This window comes from Balaenoptera musculus, chromosome 10 (assembly GCF_009873245.2).
Source record: "Balaenoptera musculus isolate JJ_BM4_2016_0621 chromosome 10, mBalMus1.pri.v3, whole genome shotgun sequence".
In the NCBI taxonomy this organism is placed as follows: domain Eukaryota; kingdom Metazoa; phylum Chordata; class Mammalia; order Artiodactyla; family Balaenopteridae; genus Balaenoptera; species Balaenoptera musculus.
Genome location: NC_045794.1, coordinates 30,563,666 through 30,585,901, shown reverse-complemented (window position 1 = coordinate 30,585,901; position 22,236 = coordinate 30,563,666). Strand labels below are relative to the sequence as shown.

Below are 22,236 nucleotides of genomic sequence, written 5' to 3'. Positions count from 1 at the left end.
AAAAAACAGTAAATGTAGGAAATCATCCGTACAAAATATGGTATCAAAACCAGCAATTGTGAGAAGAGGAGAGCACAAATGCAGGATATTGGAAAAGACATTTGAAATGAAAAGACGAGCAACTTAAAACAATCTTACTTATATATAGACTGCTATATCAAAACCTCATGGTAACTGCAAACTGAAAATCTACAGTAGATACACACATAAGCAGAAAAAGCATCCCAAACACAACACTAAAGTTAGCCATCAAATCACAAGAGAAGAGAACAAAAGAGGAAGGGAAGAAAAAAGACTAACAAAAACAAACACAAAACAATTAACAAAATGGCAATAAATACATATATATCAATAATTACTTTAAATGTAAACAGATTAATTGCTCCATCCAAAAGACAGAGACTGGCTGAATGGATACGAAAACAAGACCCATATATCTTCTGTCTACAAGAGACCCACTTCAGATCTAGGGACACATACAGACTGAAAATTAGGGGATGGAAAAAGTGTTCCATGCAAATGAAAATCAAAAGAAAGCTGGAGTCACAATACTCATATCAGACAAAATACACTTTAAAATAAAGACTTTACAAGAGACAAAGAAAGACATTACATAATGATCAAGGGAACAATCCAAGAAGAAGATACAACAATTGTAAATATATATGCACCCAAATAAGAGTACCTCAATATATAAGACAAATATTAACAGCCATAAAGAAATCGACAGGAACACAATATTAGTGGGGGACTTTAACACCCCAATTTCATCAGTGGACAGATCATTCAGACAGAAAATCAATAAGGAAACACAGGTCTTAAATGACACATTAGACCAGGTGGACTTAACTGATATTTACAGAGCATCCCATCCAAAAGCAGAAGAATACACATTCCTCTCAAGTGCACATGAAACATTCTCCAGGATTGATCACTGGGCCACAAAGTGAGCCTCAGGAAATTTAAAAAATTGAAATCATATCAAGCATCTTTTCTGGACCACAGCACTATGAGATTAGAAATCACCAGAAGAAAAAAACTGTAAAAAAACACAAACACATAGAGGCTAAACAATATCCTACTAAACAACCAATAGAAAGAGGAAATCAGAAAAATACCTAGAGGCAGTTTAAAGGGTCTGGAGGAAAAAGAAGTTTGGCGGTCACAGAGAGGGGGTCTGGGAAGCGCAGGCAAGTGGCTCTCCAGATTAAAGAACTTGTCTGAAGTTAAGGAACTTCTGGACAGAGAGGCTTAAAATTTGGATGCATACCATTTCTCTAAAAGGATCTTGGTTCACGAGCCAGGGGTTGGGCTGAAGCTCCTGTGATGGGAGCTCTGAGTCCAAACCACTGGACTAACAGAGAACCACAGACCCCAGGGAATATTCATTGGAGTGAGATCTCCCAGAGGTCCTCATCTCTGCACCAAGACGCAGCTCTACTCAACAGCCTACAAACTCCACTGTTGGAAGCCTCAGGCCAAACAACCACTAAGACAGGAACACAATTCCACCCATAAAGAAAAAAAAAATGAGATGGCAAAAAAATATGTCACAGATGAAGGAGCAAGGTAAAAACTTACAGGACCAATAAATGAAGAGAAAATAGGGAATCTACCTGAAAAAGAGTTCAAAGTAATGATAGTAAAGATGATCCAGAATCTCAGAAATAGAATGGAGGCACGGATTGAGAAAACACAAGAAATGTTTAACAAAGATCTAGAAGAACTAAAGAACAAACAAACAGAGATGAGCAACACAATAACTGAAATGAAAAATACAATGGAAGGAATGAATAACCAAGGCAGAAGAACAAATAAGTGAGCTGGAAGACAAAATGGTGGAAATAACTGCCAAGGAGCAGAATAATGAAAAAAGAATGAAAAGAATTGAAGATAATCTCAGAGACCTCTGGGGCAACACTAAACGCACCAACATTTGAATTATAGGGGTCCCAGAAGAAGAAGAGAAAAACAAAGGGACTGAGAAAATATTTGAAGAGATTATGGTGGAAAACTTCCCTAATATGGGAAAGGAAATAGTCACCCAAGTCCAGGAAGCACAGAGTCCCATAAAGGATACACCCTAGGACAAACACACCAAGACACATATTAATCAATCTAACAAAAATTAAATTCAAATAAAAAAATATTAAAAGCAGCAAGGGAAAAACAAAAAATAACATACAAAGGAGTCCCCATAAGGTTATCAGCTGATTTTTCAGCAGAAACTCTGCAGGCCAGAGGGAGTGTCAGGATATACTTAAAGTGATGAAAGAGAAAAACCTACAACCAAGATTACTCCACCCAGCAAGGATCTCATTCAGATTCAATGGAGAAGTCAAAAGCTTTTCAGACAAGAAAAAGCTAATAGAATTCAGCACCACCAAACCAGCTTTACAACAAATGCTAAAGAAACTTTTCTAGATGGGAAACACAAGAGAAGAAAAAGACCCACAAAAACAAACCCAAAACAATTAAGAAAATGGTAATAGGAACATACATATCGATAATAACCTTGAATGTAAATGGATTAAATGTCCCAACCAAAAGATACAGACTGGCTGAATGGATACAAAAACAAGACCCATATATATACTGTCTTCAAGAGACCCACTTCAGAACGAGGGACACATACTAACTGAAAATGAAGGGATGGAAATAGATATTCCATGCAAAGGGAAATAAAAAGAAAGCTGGAGTAGCAATACTCATATCAGATAACATAGTCTTTAAAATAAAGACTGTTACAAGAGATAAGGAAGGACATTACCTAATGATCAAGAGATCAATCCAAGAAAAAGATATAACAATTATAAATGTTTATGTACCCAACAAAGGAGCACCACAATACATAAGGCAAATGCTAACAACCATGAAAGGGGAAATCGACAGTAATACAATAATAGTAGGGGACTTTAACACCCCACTTACACCAATGGACAGATCATCCAAAGAGAAAATAAATATGGAAACACAAGGTTTAAATGACACAATAAACTAGATAGGTTTAATTATTATTTATAGACATTCCACCCAAAAGTGGCAGAATACACTTTCTTCTCAAGTGCAAATGGAACATTCTCCAGAATAGATCATATCTTGGGTCACAAATCAAGCCTCAGAAAATTTAAGAAAATTGAAATTGTATCAAGCATCTTTTCTGACCACAATGCTATGAGACTGGAAATCAATTACAGGAAAAAGACTACAAAAAACACAAATACATGGAGGCTAAACAGTGCAGTATGAAATCACCAAGATATCACTGAAAAATCAAAGAAGAAATTAAAAAATACACAGAAACAAATGAAAATGAAAACATGTCCCCTAAAACCTCTGAAATGCAGCAAAAGCAGTTCTGAGAGGGAAGTTTATAGCAATTCAATTTCACCTCAAGAAACAAGAAAAATCTCAAATAAACAATCTACCCTACACCTAAAGCAACTAGAGAAAGAAGAACAAAGAAAACCCAGGACAGTAGAAGGAAAGAAATCATAAAGATCAGAGCAGAAATAAATGAAATAGAAACGAAGAAAACATCAGCAAAGATCAATAAAACTAAAGCTGGTTCTTTGAGAAGATAAACACAATTGAACCCTTGGCCAGACTCACCAGGAGAAAAAGGGAGAGGTCGCAAATCAATAAAATGAGAAATGAAAAAAGGAGAAATCACAACTGGCACCAGAAAACTACAAAGGATTATAAGAGACTACTACAAACAACTATATGCCAAGAAAATGGACAGTCACAAAAAAATGGACAAATTCTTGGAAAGCTACAATTTTCCAAGACTGAACATGGAAGAATTAGAAAGTATAAACAGACCTATCACAAGTAATGAAATTGAAACTGTAATTAAAAATCTTCCAACAAACAGAAGTCCAGGACCAGATGGCTTCACAGGCAAATTCTATCAAACATTTAGAAAAAACCTAACAACTATCCTTCTCAAACTCTTCCAAAATATTGCAGAGGGAGGAACACCCCCAAATTCATTCTACGAAGCTACCATCACCCTGATACCAAAATCAGAAAAAGATACCAAACAAAAAAAATTACAGACCAATATCACTGATGAACATAGATGCAAAAATCCTGAACAAAATACTAGCAAACAGAATCCAACAACATATTAAAAGGATCATACACCATGATCAAGTGGGATTTATCCCAGGGATGCAAGGATTCTTCAATATATGCAAATCAACAAGTGTGATACACCATATTAACAAATTAAAAAAAAACATATGATCATCTCAATAGATGCAGAAAAAGCTTTTGACAAAACTCAACACCAAGTTATGATAAAAACTCTCCAGAAAGTGGGCATAGACAGAACCTACCTCAACATAATACAAGCCATACATGACAAACCCACAGCAAACATCATACTCAATGGTAAACAACTGAAAGTGTTTCCACTAAGATCAGGAACAAGACAAGGATGTCCAGTCTCACCATTCTTATTCAAACTAGTTTTGGAAGACCTAGCCACGGCAATCAGAGAAGAAAAAGAAATTAAAGGAATACAAATTGGAAAAGAAGAAGTAAAACTTTCACTGTTTGCAGATGATAAGATACTATACATAGAAAATCCTAAAGATGCCACCAGAAAACTACTAGAACTAATCAATGAATTTGGTAAGGTTGCAGGATACAAAATAAATGCACAGAAATCTCTTGCATTCCTATACACTAACAATGAAAAATCAGAAAGAGAAATTAAGGAAACTATCCCACTTAACATTGCAACAAAAAGAATAAAATACCTAGGAATAAACCTACCTAAGGGAGACTTCCCTGGTGGTACAGTGGTTAAGAATCCACCTGCCAATGCAGGGGACACGGGTTCGAGCCCTGCTCCAGGCAGATCCCACATGCTGCAGAGCAACAAAGCCTGTGAGCCACAACTACTGAGCCCATGTGCCACAACTATTGAAGCCTGTGCACCTATAGCCCATGCTCCACAACAAGAGAAGCCACCATAATGAGAAGCCTGCGCACCTCAACGAAGAGTAGCCCCCACTCTCCACAACTAGAGAAAGCCCATGCACAGCAACGAAGACCCAGTGCTTCCAAAAATCAATCAATCAATCAATAAATTTATTAAAAAAAGAAAAACATAAAACCCTACATAAGGAGGTGAAAGACTTGTACTCAGAAAACTACAAAACACTGATGAAAGAAATCAAAGATGACATAAACAGATGGAGAAATATACCATGTTCTTGGATTGCAAGACTCAATATTGTGAAAATGACTATACTACCCAAAGCAACCTACAGATTCAATGCAATCTCTATCAAATTACCAATGGCATTCTTCACAGAATTAGAACAAAAAATTTTACAATTCATGTGGAAACACAAAAGACCCTGAATATCCAAAGCAATCTTGAGAAAGAAAAACGAAGCTGAAGGTATTTGGCTCCCTGACTTCAAACTATACTACAAAGCTACAGTAATCAAGACAATATGGTACTGGCACAAAAACAGAAATATAGATCAATGGCAAAGGATAGAAAGACCAGAGATAAACCCATGTACATATAGTCACCTAATTTATGACAAAGGAGGCAAGAACATACAATGGAGAAAAGACAGCCTCTTCAGTTAGTTGTGTTGGGAAAACTGGACAGCTACATGTAAAAGAATGAAATTAGAATGCTCCCTAACACCATACACAAAAATAAACTCAAAACAGATTAAAGACTTAAATGTAAGACTGGACCCTATAAAACTCTTAGAGGAAAACATAGGAAAAACGCTCTTTGACATAAATCACAGAAAGATCTTTTTTGACCCACCTCCTAGGGCAATGAAAATAAAAATAAAAATAAACAAATGGGACCTAATTAAACTTAAAAGCTTTTCCACAGCAAAGGAAACCATAAACAAGATGAAATGACAACCCTCAGAATGGGACTAAATATTTGCAAATGAAACAACAGACAAATGATTAATCTCCAAAATACACAAACAGCTCATGGAGCTCAATATCAAAAAACAAACAAGTCTCAAATTCTTTTTAAAGACTGAAATAATATCAAGCATGTTTTCCAACTACAATGGTATTAAACTAGAAATCAATTGCAAGAGGAAAACTGGAAAATTCAAATATGTGGAGATTAAACAAAATGCTCCTGAACAATCACTGGTTAAAGAAGAAATCAAAAGAGAAAAAATATGTTGAGACAAATGAAAATGGAAATAACAACATAACAAGACTTAAGGGATGTAGCAAAAACAGTTTTAAAAGGGAAATTCATGGTGATAAATGCCTACATCAATAAACAAAAGATCTCAAATAAACAAAGTAACTTTACACCTCAAATAGAAAGAGAACGAACTGAGCCTACAGATAGTAGATGAAATAAAATAACAAATTTCAGAGCAGAAATAAATAAAATAGAAAATAAAAAGATAATACAAAAGATTAATAAAACTAAGAACTGCTTTCTGGAAAAGATATAACAAAATTAACAAACTTATTTAGACCCAACAGCAACAAAAAAAGAGAGGACTCAAATAATAAAATCATAAATGAAAGAGGAGACACTATAACTGACACCACAGAAATACAAGTGATCATAAGACAGTACTCTGAACACCAACAAAGTGGACAACCTAGAATTTATGGAAAATTCCTAGAAACTACAACCTACAAGACTAATCCATGAAGAAATAGAAAATATGAACAGACTGATAGTTAGTAAGAAGATCAAATCAGTAATCAAATACTTCCCAACAAACAAGTCTAGGACCAATGACTTCACCGATGAATTCTACCAAATATTTAAAGAAAGTTAACATAAATCCTTCTCAAACTCTTCCAAAAAACAGAAGATGAAGAAACACTTCAAAACTCCTTTTATAAAACCAGCATTACCTTGATACAAAAACCAGACAAGAACACAACAAGAAAAGAAAATTACAGGCCAATAACCCTGATGAACATAGATTCAAAAATCCTCAACAAAATATTAACAAACTGAATTCAACAATACATTAAACGAATCATACAGCATGATCAAGTAGGATTTATTCCAAGGATAAGGATGGTTCAACATAACACAAATCAGTCAACGAGATATACCATATTAACAAAATGAAGGGTAAAAATCATATAATCATTGATATGAATGCAGAAAAAGCATTTGCAAAAATTCACATCCATCTATGTCTAAAAATCTGTAACAAAAGGGTATAAAGACAGTGTACCTCAACATAATAAAGGCCATGTATGACAAGCTTACAGCTAATATCACATTCAATGATGAAAAGCTGAAAGTTTTTTCTCCAAGATCAGGAACAAGAGAAAGATGCCCACTCTCACCACTTTATTCAACATAATATTGGTAATATTTGTTAGAGCCAATGGACAAGAAAAAGAAAAGAAAAAGAAATAAAAAGCATTCAAAACTGAAAGGAACAATTAAAATTATATTTATCTGCTTATAACATAATATTATATATAGAAAATGCTAAAGATTCCACTGCTGCCAAAAACACTGTACAATAAATAAATTTGGGTAAAGGATACATAACCATATACAAAAAGAAGTTGCATTTCTATACACTAATAATGAACTATCAGAATAAGAAATTAAGGAGACAAACTTATTTACAATTGTATCAAAAAGAATAAAATACCTAGAAATAAGCTTAACCAAAGAGGTGAAATACCTGTACACTATAAACTATAGGACATTAATAAAGGAAACTGAAGACACAAATAAATGGGAAGATAGTCCATGATAATGGATTGGAATAATTAATATTGTTAAAATGCCCATTCTAGTCAGAGTCATCTGCATATTCAGTGCAATCCCTGTGAAAATTCCAATGATATTTTTCACAGAAATAGAAAAACAATCATAAAATTGGTATGGAACCACAACAAAACCCAAATGGCGAAGACAATATTGAGAAAAAAGAACAGAGCTGGAGGCATCATATTTCATAATCTCAATATTAAAGATATAGTCATCAAAACAGTATGACATTGACATAAAAACAGACACAGAGACCAATGGAACAGAAAAGAAAGCCCAGAAATAAACCCATACATATTTGGTCAATTAATTTATGACAAAGGAGCCAGGAATATACAATGGAGAAAGGACAGTCTTTTCAATAAATGGTGCTGGGAAAACTGAACACACAAAAGAATGAAAAATGGACCCCTATCTTATATCATACATAAAAATTAACTCAAAATGGATTAAAGACTTGAATATAAGACCTGAAACCAAAATACCAGAAAAATACACAAGTGGCAAAATCTTTGACATACATCTTGGCAATGATTTTTTGAATTTGACACCAAAAGCAAAGGCAACTAAAGCAAATATAAACAAGTGGGACTACATCGAACTGAAAAGCTTTTCACAGAAGAGGAAGCCATCAAAAAATTGAAAATCTAACCTACTGAATGGAAGAAAATATTTGTAAATCATATACCTGATAAGGGGTTAATAGCCAAAATATATAAATAACTCATATGACTCAAAGTGAAAAAACAACAATCCCACTAAAAAATGGGCAGACAACCTGAACAGACATTTTTCCAAAGAAGATCTACAGGCAACCAACAGGTACAGAAAAAGATGCTTAACAAAATGAATCATCAAGGAAATTCAAATCAAAACCACATCTGTGAGAATAGCTAGCATCAAAAACATAAGCAAAAACAAGCCTTGGCAAGGATGTGGAGAAAAGGGAACCCGGGTGCACTGTTGGTGGGAATGTAAATTGTTCAGCTGCTATCGAAAAATTGAATGGGGTTTCCTCAAAAAAATTAAAAATAGGGTAAATCCTGAGTTCTCATCACAAGGAATTTTTTTCTATTTCTTTAATTTTGTATCTATATGAGATGATTGATGTTCACTGTACTTATTGTGCTAATCATTTCATGATGTATGTAAGTCAAATCATTATGATGTATACCTTAAACTCATACATGCTGTATGTCAATTATATCTCAATAAAACTGGAAGAAAAAATTAAAAATAGAACTACCATATGATCCAGCAATTCCACTTCTGGTATATTTCCAAGGAAAAGAAGACACTAACTCAAAAAGATTATCCTCACCACCATGTTCACTGAAGCATTACTTACAATAGCCAAGACATGGAAACAACCTACGTGTCCATCAATGGATGAATAAAGAAGATGTGGTGTATATATACACACACATACACACACACACAATGGAATACTATTCAGCCATAAAAAGTAAGGAAATCCTGCCAACTGCAACAACATGGATGGACCTTGAGGGCATCATGCTAAGTGAAATAAGTCAGGCAGAGAAAGAAAAATACCATATGATCTCACTTATACATGTAATCTGAAAAAAAAATTCATAAATAGAATAGATTAGTGGTTGCTAGAGTTGGGGGGTGGGGTATGGGCAATATTAGGGGAGGTGGTAAAAATGTAGAAACTTCCAATTATAAAATAAATAAGTCCTGGGGATGTAATGTACAGGATGGCAACTATAGTTAATAATACTGTATTTTATATTTGAAAGTTTCTAGAGAGTATATCTTAAAATTTCTCATCCAAAGAAAAAGAACTTGTAACTGTGTGGTGATCCATGTTAACTAGACTTACTGTGGCGATCTTTTCACAGTGGGTACACATATCAAATCACTATGTTGTAAACTTTAAATAACTGTTATATGTCAATTATACCTCCATAAAAATAATAAAGTAGTTTCCTTTTCGAGGGTGGCAGCGAGCACGGATAGAGCACCATGAAGGCCTCGGGCACACTTCCAGAGTACAAGGTGGTGGGGCGCTGCCTGCGGACCCCCAAATGAGGCATGTCTCCCCTCTACTGCATGCAAATCTTTGCACCTAATCATGTTGCCAAGTCCTGCTTCTGGTACTTTGTGTCTCAGCTGAAGAAGATGAGAGAGTATTCAGGGAAAATTGTCTACTGTAGACAGGTGCTGGAGAAATCTCCCCTGCGGGTGAAGAACTTTGGCTTCTGGCTGCGCTATGACTTCCACAGCACTGAGAGTACCGGGACCTGACCACAGCCAGTGTGGTCACCCAGTGCTACCGAGACATGGGCGCCTGGCACCGCGCCTGGGCCCACTCGATCCAGATCACAAAAGCAGAAGAGATCGCAGCCAGCAAGTGCTGTCGACCAGCAGTCAAGCAGTTCCACGACTCCAAGATCAAGTTCCCACTGCCCTACCAGGTTCTCTGTTGCCAGCACAAGCGACACCTCACCACTAAGAGGCCCAACACCTTCGTTTAGATGCAGGCCCTCCCTGTCCCCAGGTCTGCCCAAATAAAACTCATTGGGAAAACCGGAAAAAAAAATTATTATATCCTCCAAGATGTTCTTCTTTCCTATTCCATTCCACATCCAACAAAAGGATCTTGGAACACCCCTAATTACCCATACCCTACTATCTGCCAAGCAAGAGGAGTTTTTGTTTGGTTTGATTTTTGGTTTTGGTTTGCTTGTTTGCTATCTCTTCATTAATTCTGCCTCAGTAGGAATTACCTGTCCCGAAGTTTCCCAACCAGTAGGCAGGTATAGCTCAGCTCCTCTACTGCTCCAATCCCTTTCTTCCTCTCTTATTGTGACTCCTGCCTTGGTCTCTCTTGTAAAATTTAAGATTTTAGCCAGGGTTCCACTATGCCTTTAGCCCTGTCTAGGCATCACAAATTAAAAGCTGATGCCTGCTCTACCTAAAGAACTCATAGCACCTCATACCCTTCAGGTTCCACCAGTGAGCTTATTTTCTTTTCTGACTTGCTCTAGACACATTCAAGCTGCCATAGATGTAGAGATTGTTTTTTAAGGATTCTAACCTGCTCATGATTCGTTCTTTAAGAGGATATATCTATATTATTCTTATCTAGGAAATATGAGTTATTTAAAGGAGTAACAGGATAGCATCTAATATTATTGACCACATTCCCTTCCTTGAAAATGTCTCCCATTTTTCTTTCCTATGACACCATTCTTTGAGAACTCCCAAATCTCTCTAGCAGCTCATTCTCTCTCTTTTTTGATGGTAAACAATATTTATTTTCACTGATTAGCAAACAAAAGGAAAATTATTAATACATAATTCAGTTTTGTTTATTCTGATTTTATTTACTGTATTAATTACTGAAATCTAACAGAATCTTGGAAAGCAATTTTTAATGGAACTATAGTTGATTTACAATATTATTTAGTTTAGGTGTACAGCATAGTAATTCAGTATTTTTGCAGATTATACTCCGTTATAAGTTATTACAAGATAATGGTGCTAATTACCTGTGCTATACAATACATCCTTGTTGCTTATCTATTTTATACTTAGTCGTTTGTATCTCTTAACCCCACAGCCCTAATTTGTTCCTTCCTGCTTTCCTATCCCCACTGGTAACCATAAGTTTGTTTTCTATATCTGTGAGTCAATTTCTGTTTTGCATATGCATTCATATGTATTATGTTTTAGATTCTACACATAAATGATATCATACACTATTTTTCTTTCTCTGCCTGACTTATTTCAGTAAGCATAATATTCTCTAGGGCCATAAGGCCATCAACATTGCTGCAAATGGCTAAGTAATATTCCACTGTGTGTGTGTGTGTTTATATATATATATCCCACATCTTCTTTATTCATTACTTTGTTGATGGACACTAGGGTTGCTTCCATGTCTTGGCTAGTACAAATAGTGCTGCTGTAAATATTGGGGCACATGTAACTTTGCAAATTAGTGTTTTCTTTTTCTCCTGATATATATACTAAAGTGGGATTGCTGGATCATATGTTAACTCTATTTTTAGTTTTTTAAGGAACTTCCATACTGTTTTCCATAGTGGCTGCACCAATTTACATTCTCACCAACAGTGTACAAGTGTCCCCTTTTCTCCACATCCTCTCCAACATTTGTTATTTGTAGACTTTTTGATGATAGCCATTCTGACAGGTGTGAGGTGATATCTCATTGCTGTTTTGATTTGCATTTCTCTAATAATTAGTGATGTTGAGCATCTTTTCATGGGCCTGTTGGCCATCTGTATGTCTTCTTTGGAAAAAAAGTCTGTTCAGGTTTTTGTTTATTTTTTTTTTTTTTTTTTTTTTTTTTAAATTTTTATTTATTTATTTATTTATTTATTTATGGCTGTGTTGGGTCTTCGCTTCTGTGCGAGGGCTTTCTCCAGTTGTGGCAAGTGGGGGCCACTCTTCATCGCGGTGCGCGGGCCTCTAACTATCGCGGCCTCTCTTGTTGCGGATGGAGCACAGGCTCCAGATGCGCAGGCTCAGCAATTGTGGCTCACGGGCTTAGTCGCTCCGTGGCATGTGGGATCTTCCCAGACCAGGGCTCGAACCCGTGTCCCCTGCATTGGCAGGCAGATTCTCAACCACTGCACCACCAGGGAAGCCCTTTGATCATTTTTTGATTGGTTATTTGGTTTTTTTTGATATTGAGTTGTATGAGCTGTTTACATATTTTTTGATATTAATCCCTTGTTGATTGCATCATATCTAAATATTTTCTCCCATTCTGCTGGTTGGCTTTTCGTTTTGCCAATGGTTTTATTTGCTGTGGAAAAGCTTTTAAATTTAATTAGGTCCCATTTATTTATTGTTGATTTTATTTCTTTTGCCTTAGAAGACAGACCTCCCAAAATATTGCTAAAATTTATGTCAAAGGGTGTTCTGCCTATGTTCTCTTCCAGGAGTTTTATTGTTTCATGTCTTACATTTAGGTCTTAAACATTTTGAGTTTATTTTTGAATATGGTGTGAAGAAATATTCTAATCTCATTATTTTATGTGTAGCTGTCTAGTTGGGCCAGCACCACTTGTTGAAGAGACTCTCTTTTCTCCATTGTATATTCTTGCCTCTTCTGTCATAGATGAATTTACCATAGTTCTGTGGGTTTCTTTCTGGGCTCTCTATTCTGTTCCACTTATCTATGTGTCTGTTTTTGTGCCAGTACTATGCTATTTTGAATACTTCAGTTTTGTTGTATTCTCTGAAGTCTGAGAGGGTAATTCCTCTGGCTTTGTTCTTCTTCTCAAGACTGCTTTGGCAACTCAGGGTCTTCTGTGGTTCCATATAAATTTTAGGATTATTTGGTCTAGTCCTGTGAGAAATGTCATGAGTGTTTGATAGGGATTACATGAAATCTGTAGATTGCTTTGGGTGGTATGGTCATTTTAACAATATTAATTCTTCAAAGCCACAAATGTGATATCTTTACATTTCTTTGTATTATGTTCAATTTCCTTCATCAACGTTTTATAGCTTTCAGAGTATAGGTCTCTCACCTTCTTAAGTTTATTCCGAGGTATTTTATTCTTTTTGGTGTGATTTTTAAATGGGATTTTTAAAAACTTTCTCTTGTATCCTGCCACCTTGCTGCATTCATTTATTAGTTCCAGTAGTTTTTGTGTGAGACTTTAGGGTTCTCTATATAAAGTATCATGTCATCTGCAACTAATGACCATTTTACCTCTTTCCTTCCAATTTGGATAACTTTCATTTCTTTTTCTTGTCTGACTTCTGTGGCTAGAGCTTCCAGTACTATGGTAAATCAAAGCAGCAAGAGTGAACATCCCTATCTTGTTCCTGAATTTAGTGAGATGGCTTTCAGTTTTTCACCATTGACTATGACATTGGCCATAGGTTTGTCACAAATAGGCTTTATTATGTTGAAATATTTTCCCTCTATACCCACTTTGATGAGAGTTTTTACCATGAATGGATGTTGAATTTTATCAAATGCTTTTTCTGCATATATTGAGAAGATCATGTGATTTTTATCTTTCCTTTTGCTAATGTGATATACCACATTGGTTGATTTGCAAATGTTGAACCATCTTTTTGACCCTGGAATGAATCCAACTTGATTATGATGTATGATCCTGTTTATATATTGTTGGATTTGGCTTGCTAATATTGTGTTGAGGATTTTGCCGTCTATATTCATCTAAAATATTTGGCCTGTAATTTTCTTTTCTGTACTGTCTTTGTCTGGTTTTGGTATCAGTGTAATGGTGGCCTTGTAGAATGAATTTGGGAGTGTTACCTACTCTTCCATTTTTTGGAATAGTTTGAGAAGGATAGGTATTAGTTCTTCTTTATATGTTTGGTAAAATTCCCCTGTGAAGCCATCTTTCCCTGGACTTTTCTTTGTAGGGAGTTTTTCAAGTTACAGATTTTATTTCACTCCTAGTGATTGGTCTGTTAAAGTTGTTTCTTCTGGACTCAGTCTTGGCAGGCTGTATGTTTCTAGAAATTTGTCCTTTCTTCGAGGTTGTCCAATTTGTTGGCATATAACTGCTCAGAGAATTCTCTTATAATTTCTTTGTATCTCTGTGGTTTCAGTTTTTATTTCTCCTGTTTCATTTCTTATTTTATTTCAGTCTTCTCTCTTTCCTTCTTGGTGAACCCAGCTAAATGTTTATCAATTTTGTTTATCTTTTCAGAAAAACAGCTCTTAGTTTAATTGATCTTTTCCATTTTTTAAATCTCTATTTTCTCTCTGATCTTTATTATTTCCTTCCTTCTGCTGACTTTGATCTGTTTTTCTTTTTCTAATTCTTTTAGGTGGTAGGCTGTTTGAGATTTTTCTTGTTTCCTGAGGAAGTCCTATATCGCTATAAACTTCCTTCTTAGAACTGACTTTGCAACATCCCATGTATTTTGAAAAGTTTTGTTTCCATTTTTATTTGTCTCAAGGTACTTTCTGATTTCCTCTTTGATTTCATTGTTGATCCATTTGCTTTTCAGTAGCATGTCATTTAGTCTTCACGTGTTTGTTCTTTTCCTATTTTTCTTTCTGTAGTTGACTTCTAGTTTCATACAGTTGTGTTCTGAAAAAAATGCTTGATGCAATTTCTACCCTCTTAAATTTTTTGAGGCTTGTTTTGTGGTCTAGTATGTGATTTATCCTGGAGAATGTTCTGTGTTCAATTGAAAGGAATGTGTATTCTGTTGTTTTTGGATGTATTGTCCTATAGATATCTACTAAGTTTAACTGGTCTAGTGTGTCCTTAAGACTACTATTCCTTTATTGATTTTCTGTATGGATAATCTGTCCATTGATGTCAGTTAGGTGTTAAAGTCCCCTACTATTATTGTATTATTGTCCCTTTCTTCCTTTAAGTGTTAGTATTTGATTTATATATTTAGGTGCTCCTGTTTTGGGTGCAAATATGTTAACAAGTATAATATTCTCTTCTTGTTTGATCCCTTTATCATTATATAATACCCTTCTTTGTCTTTTGTTATATCCTTTGTTGTGAAGTCTCTTTTGTCTGATATGAGTATTGCTACTCCCACTTTCTTTTTGTTTCCATTTGCATGAAATATCATTTTCCATCCTCTCACTTTTACTCTGTACGTGTCTTTTGCCCTAAAGTGAGTCTCCTGTAAGCAGCATATTGAGGGTCTTGGTTTTTACCCAATCAGCCACCCTATGTCTTTTGATCGAACACTGACATTTAAAGTAATTATTGATAGGTATGTACTTATTGCCACTTTATCACTTGTTTTCCAGTTGTTTCTGTAGTTCTTCTCTGTTCATTTTTTCTTTTTGTTTCTACCATTGTGGTTTCATGAGTTTCTTTAGTAATTCCTTGGTTTCCTTGCTATTTGCTTTTTGTGTAGCTATTATAGGCTTTTGACTTGTGGTTTCCATGAGGATCACATATGTTGACCCATAATTATATCTACAGTAAGTCCCCTACATACGAATGAGTTCTGTTCTGAGAGTGCGTTCATAAGTCCAATTTGTTTGTAAGTCCAACAAAGTTAGCCTGGGTACCCAACTAACACAATCAGCTATATAGTACTGTACTGTAATAGGTTTATAATACTTTTCACAGAAATAATACATAAAAAGCCAACAAACACAAAAGTAAAGAAAACATTTTTAATCTTGCAGTACAGTACCTTGAAAAGTACAGTAGTACAGTACAACAGCTGGCATACAGGGGCTGGCATTGAGTGAACAGGCAAGAAGAATTACTGACTGGAGGAGGGAGAGGAGGTGGGAGATGGTAGAGCTGAAGGATCATCAGCAATGAGAGATGGAGGGCAAGCTGCAATTTTATACATGCCTGACGTTGATGACAAAAGTTCTGGTTCCTTGCTGGATTCAATTCTATCTACCCTCTTGAACAAAAGATCCAGTGATGTCTGGGGGGTAGTAGCTCTTTTTTTCTCATCATAGATGACACAGTAGCACTGGATTGCATTCTGAATGGCTGCTGCAACTTTCATGTACTAAGTTCGGGTCCTGTGCCTCAAAAACTAACAGTGCCTCCTCAAATAAAGAAAGTCCCCTTACCAAATTCCCTGCATTGTGAATCTCTTTAGTTCTTCAGTTACTTCTTCTTCCTCTTTTCTCTCTTCATCCTTTCTTCGGGCTTCCAATTCTATTGTTATTGCTTGGTGCTTCTTAGCAGTACCAGCTACATCACCACTGCTTTTACGCTTGCTTCCAGACATCCTGGGCTTGAAATAAAGACACTGTACTACTATACTCTATACAGTGCTGTAGAGTAAAGTACACAAAAGCACAACCACTTTTAGAAGACGCATGCATGTGACAATGCATGCCAGACACATGAACTAATTTATGTGATTGGACACATGAATGCATATTCGCATCTTTGAAAGTTCTCAACTTGAAGGTTCATATGTAGGGGACTTACTGTACATGTCTTAAACTGATAGTCATTTAATTTCAAACACATTTTAAAATATCTACATTTTTTACTCCCTTCTCTTACATTTTGTGGGGTTTTTTACGTTATATTTTACATCTTTGTGCTTATTCCTTAACTGTTTATTGTTTTGTGTCCTAGTATGTGTCCTATCCTAGAGAATGTCCCATGCGCTCTTGAAAAAAATGTGTATTGTTTTTTGAATGACTGAATCATACACCCTTATTATGAGCAGGGATTACAACTTAGGTAACCAATGTTTATATATGTTTTAGTATTCTTAAATATATAACTATTTTCACCTGTAACACAATTAAACCTAAAGAAATTTCATCTTGGAATAAATTTTATAGGACTTATAGAAAGAACTTTAAATGCATCTATATTGGTTTGACTAAAATAAAGCACATTACAGTTTCTGAAATGTTGTTAATTTTATTTCTCAATCTAAGCTATAATTTCCCCAGAGTAAAAAAATATATTAAAAAAAAGTTACCCTAAAAAGAAAATTTTCAGAAAGAGCTAACCTTAAAGTAAATTTCAAATACTAAAATAAGACATGATAATACAACTTACTTAATTGGAAAGATAATGTAAGATGTACTTTACCTCACCAATTCCAAAGTCCCATGATTGCTTAGAACACAATTCTTCCAAAGGGATATTACCCCTAAGGGTTTTAAATAAGAAAGTATTAGCGTGTGTTTTATTCCCTCTGAAAATTATTGTTCTAAATTATGATTCCCAAAGTTGGTTAAAGATCAGAATTATAAGAGAAGTTTTTTAAAAGATAAGGATTCATAAGCTCTATCTTAAGGAGCCTATTTATTTTGTGTAGGTCAAACTTGACATTTTGTATTTTAAAATCACCCCTTGGGCTTCTCCGGTGGCGCAGTGGTTAAGAATCCACCTGCCAATGCAGGGGACATGGGTTCGATCCCTGGTCCAGGAATATCCCACATGCCACGGAGCAACTAAGCCCATGCGCCACAACTACTAAGCTTGCACTTTAGAGCCACAAGCCACAACTACTGAAGCCCTCATGCCTAGAGCCCATGCTCTGCAACAAGAGAAGCCACCACAATGAGAAGCCTGCGCACTGCAATGAAGAGAAGCCCCTGCTCACCGCAACTAGAGAAAGCCCACGTGCAGCAATGAAGACCCAATGCAGCCAAAAATAAATAAATAAATAAATAAATAAATAAATTTATTAGGAAAAAAAAAACCCTCAAGTGATGAGGATCTTCACACACACAGGTTTGGAAGCCATGTTCTAAATCACTTTCATAAAATATGTTTTAAAATTCAAGTTTTAACATCCTGTTTTTCATTCATAAGTTTCTGAATATTTGGAGGTTTGACAACAAAGAACCTAAGTTGTTGATTTTATTAAATAAGTGGTGAATCTATTTTTTAATTTGTTGTGCCAATGCCATAAAAATGGCATCTAATAATTCTTTGTATTAATAGATATTTTACATATTTCCATAAGAAAGTACTTCCAAAATAAAAATCTATTCTAATTCATGATTTTCAATTACAAAGATTTGATTAAATCATAATTATTACTGAGAAAGTTAGGCATATTCTGAAACTACAAGTTTTCTTTAATTTCCTATAATGTCAGTCCCACAAACTGTTGATATGCTTGTTTATGACATTAACATTTGAATTCTATTACTCCCTTGTTCTGATTCTGTATTAACCAAGCAACCTTCCCATGGCAAGCTGCCAAAAGGCAGAAAATATTCACTAAGAAAATTATGCCAGTAAGCATTCCTATATATGTCACCCTTCTATTTCTTATTGTAAATTAATAAATTGACATTCTGGTGGGTAAATAAATTTCCTGAACACATAAGTCAGTTTTCTCAAATCTAATTAACACTATGATTCAGATAAGAAGATATTTTTGCACTGGTGAATATGAGGACCAAACTCTCAACTAGGGTGATATTACCAAGGTCTGACAATTGATTTTTGAGGCCAGTCTGCCCACCCTCAGACAGCATTATGCTTACCTCACTTTGTATCAGTTTAATCCTTAAACATGCATTATATTAGGTCCCAATTTGCATTCCCCAAATTTACCTAAAAACTTACATATGGTTCACTGAATATTTCTGGGTTTTTTTCTGGGATGTCTTCTCTTGGTAATCACTTTCAAATTTTCCTTTAAAAATAAAAGTATGCACTGAAATAAAACTTTAGCATAGACAATTTATATTTTTTAATTTGAAGCTTATTAGCATGACCCATATAGAGGGATGCCACTGGTCCACAATGTCATATAATAGAATGTCATTCTATTTTTAATTTCATGCTCCTCCAAACACACACACACACACACATACGGATATTCATTAAAACTGAAAACAAACAAACAAAAGGCCCCAATAGATTGTTACACTTTCCATCTATAACACCAACCTTTTTTATCAGAGCTGGCTGGGTAACAATCCTTCTCAAAAGATGTATTAAAATTATTTCTTTCATTATTGTTGTACTCTTTCTGACAATTCTTGTTTGGTCGACACTTTTCTGGAAAACTTGATTTATTAAAAGTAGAATTACTAGACGTCAACTCTGGATCTGTAAAAGTACTTCTAATGCATCTATCAGTGAAATGGTTTTTATCAGAACTAATGACTGCACTGTCATAACCACACTTGTCAAAGGTTTTCTTTATCTTCTGTTGATCTATGTTTAATAAGTTGATCATATTTTCACTAATAAAAGAGACACAATTATCTGATAGAAGGCTTGGGGTTTGCTGGTTCATATCTTCATTAGAAAACTTTTTTCTATTTTCTCCCCAAATATGTTGTAATGAATTTTTTTCAGTAATGAAGTCTGACTGTCTTCTTTCATCCATGCTTCCACAATATTCACCTACAACTATAGCAGGTCTCCTAGTAAGGAAATTTCTATTTTCTGGACTTTAGGATAAATAAAAACATATTTAGCAAGAAAAGCATAGAGCATTCTCATTTAGAAACACGTGAAGTTAAATTCTTACAGAACATACTGAGTAGCTGCTAACATTTAAGTAGACCATGTTTACATTTTTAAAATTTAAATAAATAATACTGCTTTGTGTGGAAATTTGTCTAATATCCTCTTCTAATACCTTAGTGAGTATAAAAATAATCTACACTTAGTTTAGTACTGCAACATGAAAAACTAGGATGTGGTTCAATTTACTGTTTTATTAACAAAACAAAATATGACCAATCTATAGTATGTCTTCCATAATAACGTCTAGAGAATTACCGAGGCAAACACTGTACCTAAATGCCACTCCATTTAACCAGAGAAAGACACTGTGAAGACTGCTCAGAGAAAATAATTACCCTTAGTGTTAAAATGTCAAATAAAATTGTTATGAGAACATTAAATCAGATACATCTCAACCTAACAAGGAACTCAACCTAACAAACTATCTCTGAAGTTCCCAAGGAAGAGCAATATAACTACAAATGCATACGTAAGTAATAAAGCCAAGAGATAAGATGGATTAGATGAAAATGTTAGACAAGATAGCTTGCAAATTCCCTTCTAATGCATAATTATTATAAATTATTATAAATCATAATTCTAAGTTATATCCAACTTGTATTAAAGAATCAAAGTTATCATGGAAAGTAATTAGAAATCAAGGTATTATGAATTTTGTTGCCTTTGACTATTTACAAATTTACTTGGGGTTGGTTTTGTTCCAGAGATTGGAGGTACCAAGGAAATTTAGAAAAACATAGACTGCTGAAACTCTGATTGAGTTCCAATTTTATTATAATTAATTTATTAAATATTTAATGAGCAAGTACACCTAACTCTGTTCTAGGCAGTGTGCCATGTGTTGGGGACAGAGAGATAAAATATTTCAGTTTGGTATTAAGGAGAGAGAGAGATGTTTTGTCCATGAATGCACACAGATCATGATCCTACATTATTTCTCAATATGGGTCTTATTGGTATTTTGGGCAGAAAAATGCTACTCTGTTATTACCAAAAGGCATAACCTATAGAATGCAATAACATACACCATTAACAAAAGAGAAATTTCTATTACTCTAAATGAGAAAATAAATTTAAAAGCACTTAGTAAGTTAGAAAGCATACTACAAAATGTAAATCATCATTTTAAAAGGGTATCTTAAGCATTCAGACTCAGGATAATCACTAACTCAAAAGATGTGGGCAATACAGAAGTGTATAGTGCAGTCATTGCTCACAAGAAATAGTCTAGAAGAGGCAAGAAAAAATTAGAAAGTGAAAAGTGCTATCCTACAGTAAATTGTTACTATAGTACATAGAAAGAAGAAATTCTTTTGATTGAGAAAAATCAGGCAGGTGGCATTTGAGTTGGGGACCAAATGTTGGGAAGAATTGTTACTTGTACAAATGAGAGAAATGATGCTAAAAATTTAAAAGTCTTATTAAGACAAATCCATCCAGTTTCTTTAACAATTTAATTTTTCCTATAGATAAATATAAAATTCATGAAAATTATGTACCAAAATAGGGATAAATTTGTTATCTAATAAAGAGTATTCAACAGATATTTAATATATGCCTATTATGTGGTAAGGAGACAATACAGCTTATATTCTAGTGAACAAATATATTAAACAAATAAGATAATTAACCATTAATAAGTACAATGAATAAAAGAAATAAAGAATTAAACAGATAAAGATAATTATAGTGCCTTTATAAGTGTTACAAAATCACGTGATGGAATAACATGTTGGAGGTCCTGTTTCAGATAGTTTGGTCAGGAAAGTCCCTAATTAGGAAGTGATAAATAAGCTAAAAGTACAGAATGGTTAGACATGTGAGGAAAGGAGTAAGCACACCCTGGGAATGGAATAATAACAAATGCAAGGTCTGCAGCATGTTTGGGAAATGAAAAGAAGAGGAATAAAGCTAGATTAGAATCAGTAAAAGAAAACTTATGACTTAAGGCTTAAAAGGTACAAAAGGGCCAAAAATCATGCAGAGCTTTATTTCTGAAAAGAGCAATAAGAAACATTGAAAGGTTCCAAGTACAAAAGTAAAATCGACTGCTTTCTGCCTTGGAAAATATCAGTCTGATTGCTGGGTGAGTATGAATTTCAGGTCTTCTGACTACCCAAATGAAGCAAAAAGGACCAGATTTATCTTCCCAACTGACCAAATTAAAAAACTAGACAAAATACATGAGTCAATGATTTTCAGACATGGGTCATCATGTAGAACAGGATAATGATCCCTGAGAAAGAGAAAACAAATCAAATGAACCCTATAACTGCTCCTAGCTTACTACCTTGAGAGTGTATCCAAGCCACAGAATACTTGAATACTTGGAGGGGAAACCTAGTCAGAGCCCACAGATTACCTTTCTTGAGGAAATAGGGCTGGGGGTTCAGGGAGACTACAGAAAATAGAGTTCCCAGGGCAGAGTACCATGAAGGAGGGTGTTTCAAAAAGAGGAAGCTCCAGAGATCTACAGAGTTCTCAAATCTTTAACCAAGTACTGACCAG

General features: G+C 34.8%; 1 protein-coding gene and 1 pseudogene across 1 annotated transcript in view; one reads left to right on the top strand and one right to left on the bottom strand.

The window, feature by feature from the left end:
* C10H12orf40 (chromosome 10 C12orf40 homolog) overlaps positions 1–22,236 on the bottom strand; it is a 73,303-nt gene that overhangs the window by 21,258 nt on the left and 29,809 nt on the right. Inside the window, 3 exon segments of the mRNA XM_036866019.1 lie at positions 17,320–17,380; positions 18,814–18,883; positions 19,141–19,649. Of these exon segments, the coding sequence (XP_036721914.1) occupies positions 17,320–17,380; positions 18,814–18,883; positions 19,141–19,649 (640 nt within the window).
* Positions 9,764–10,275, top strand: LOC118901949 (annotated as a pseudogene).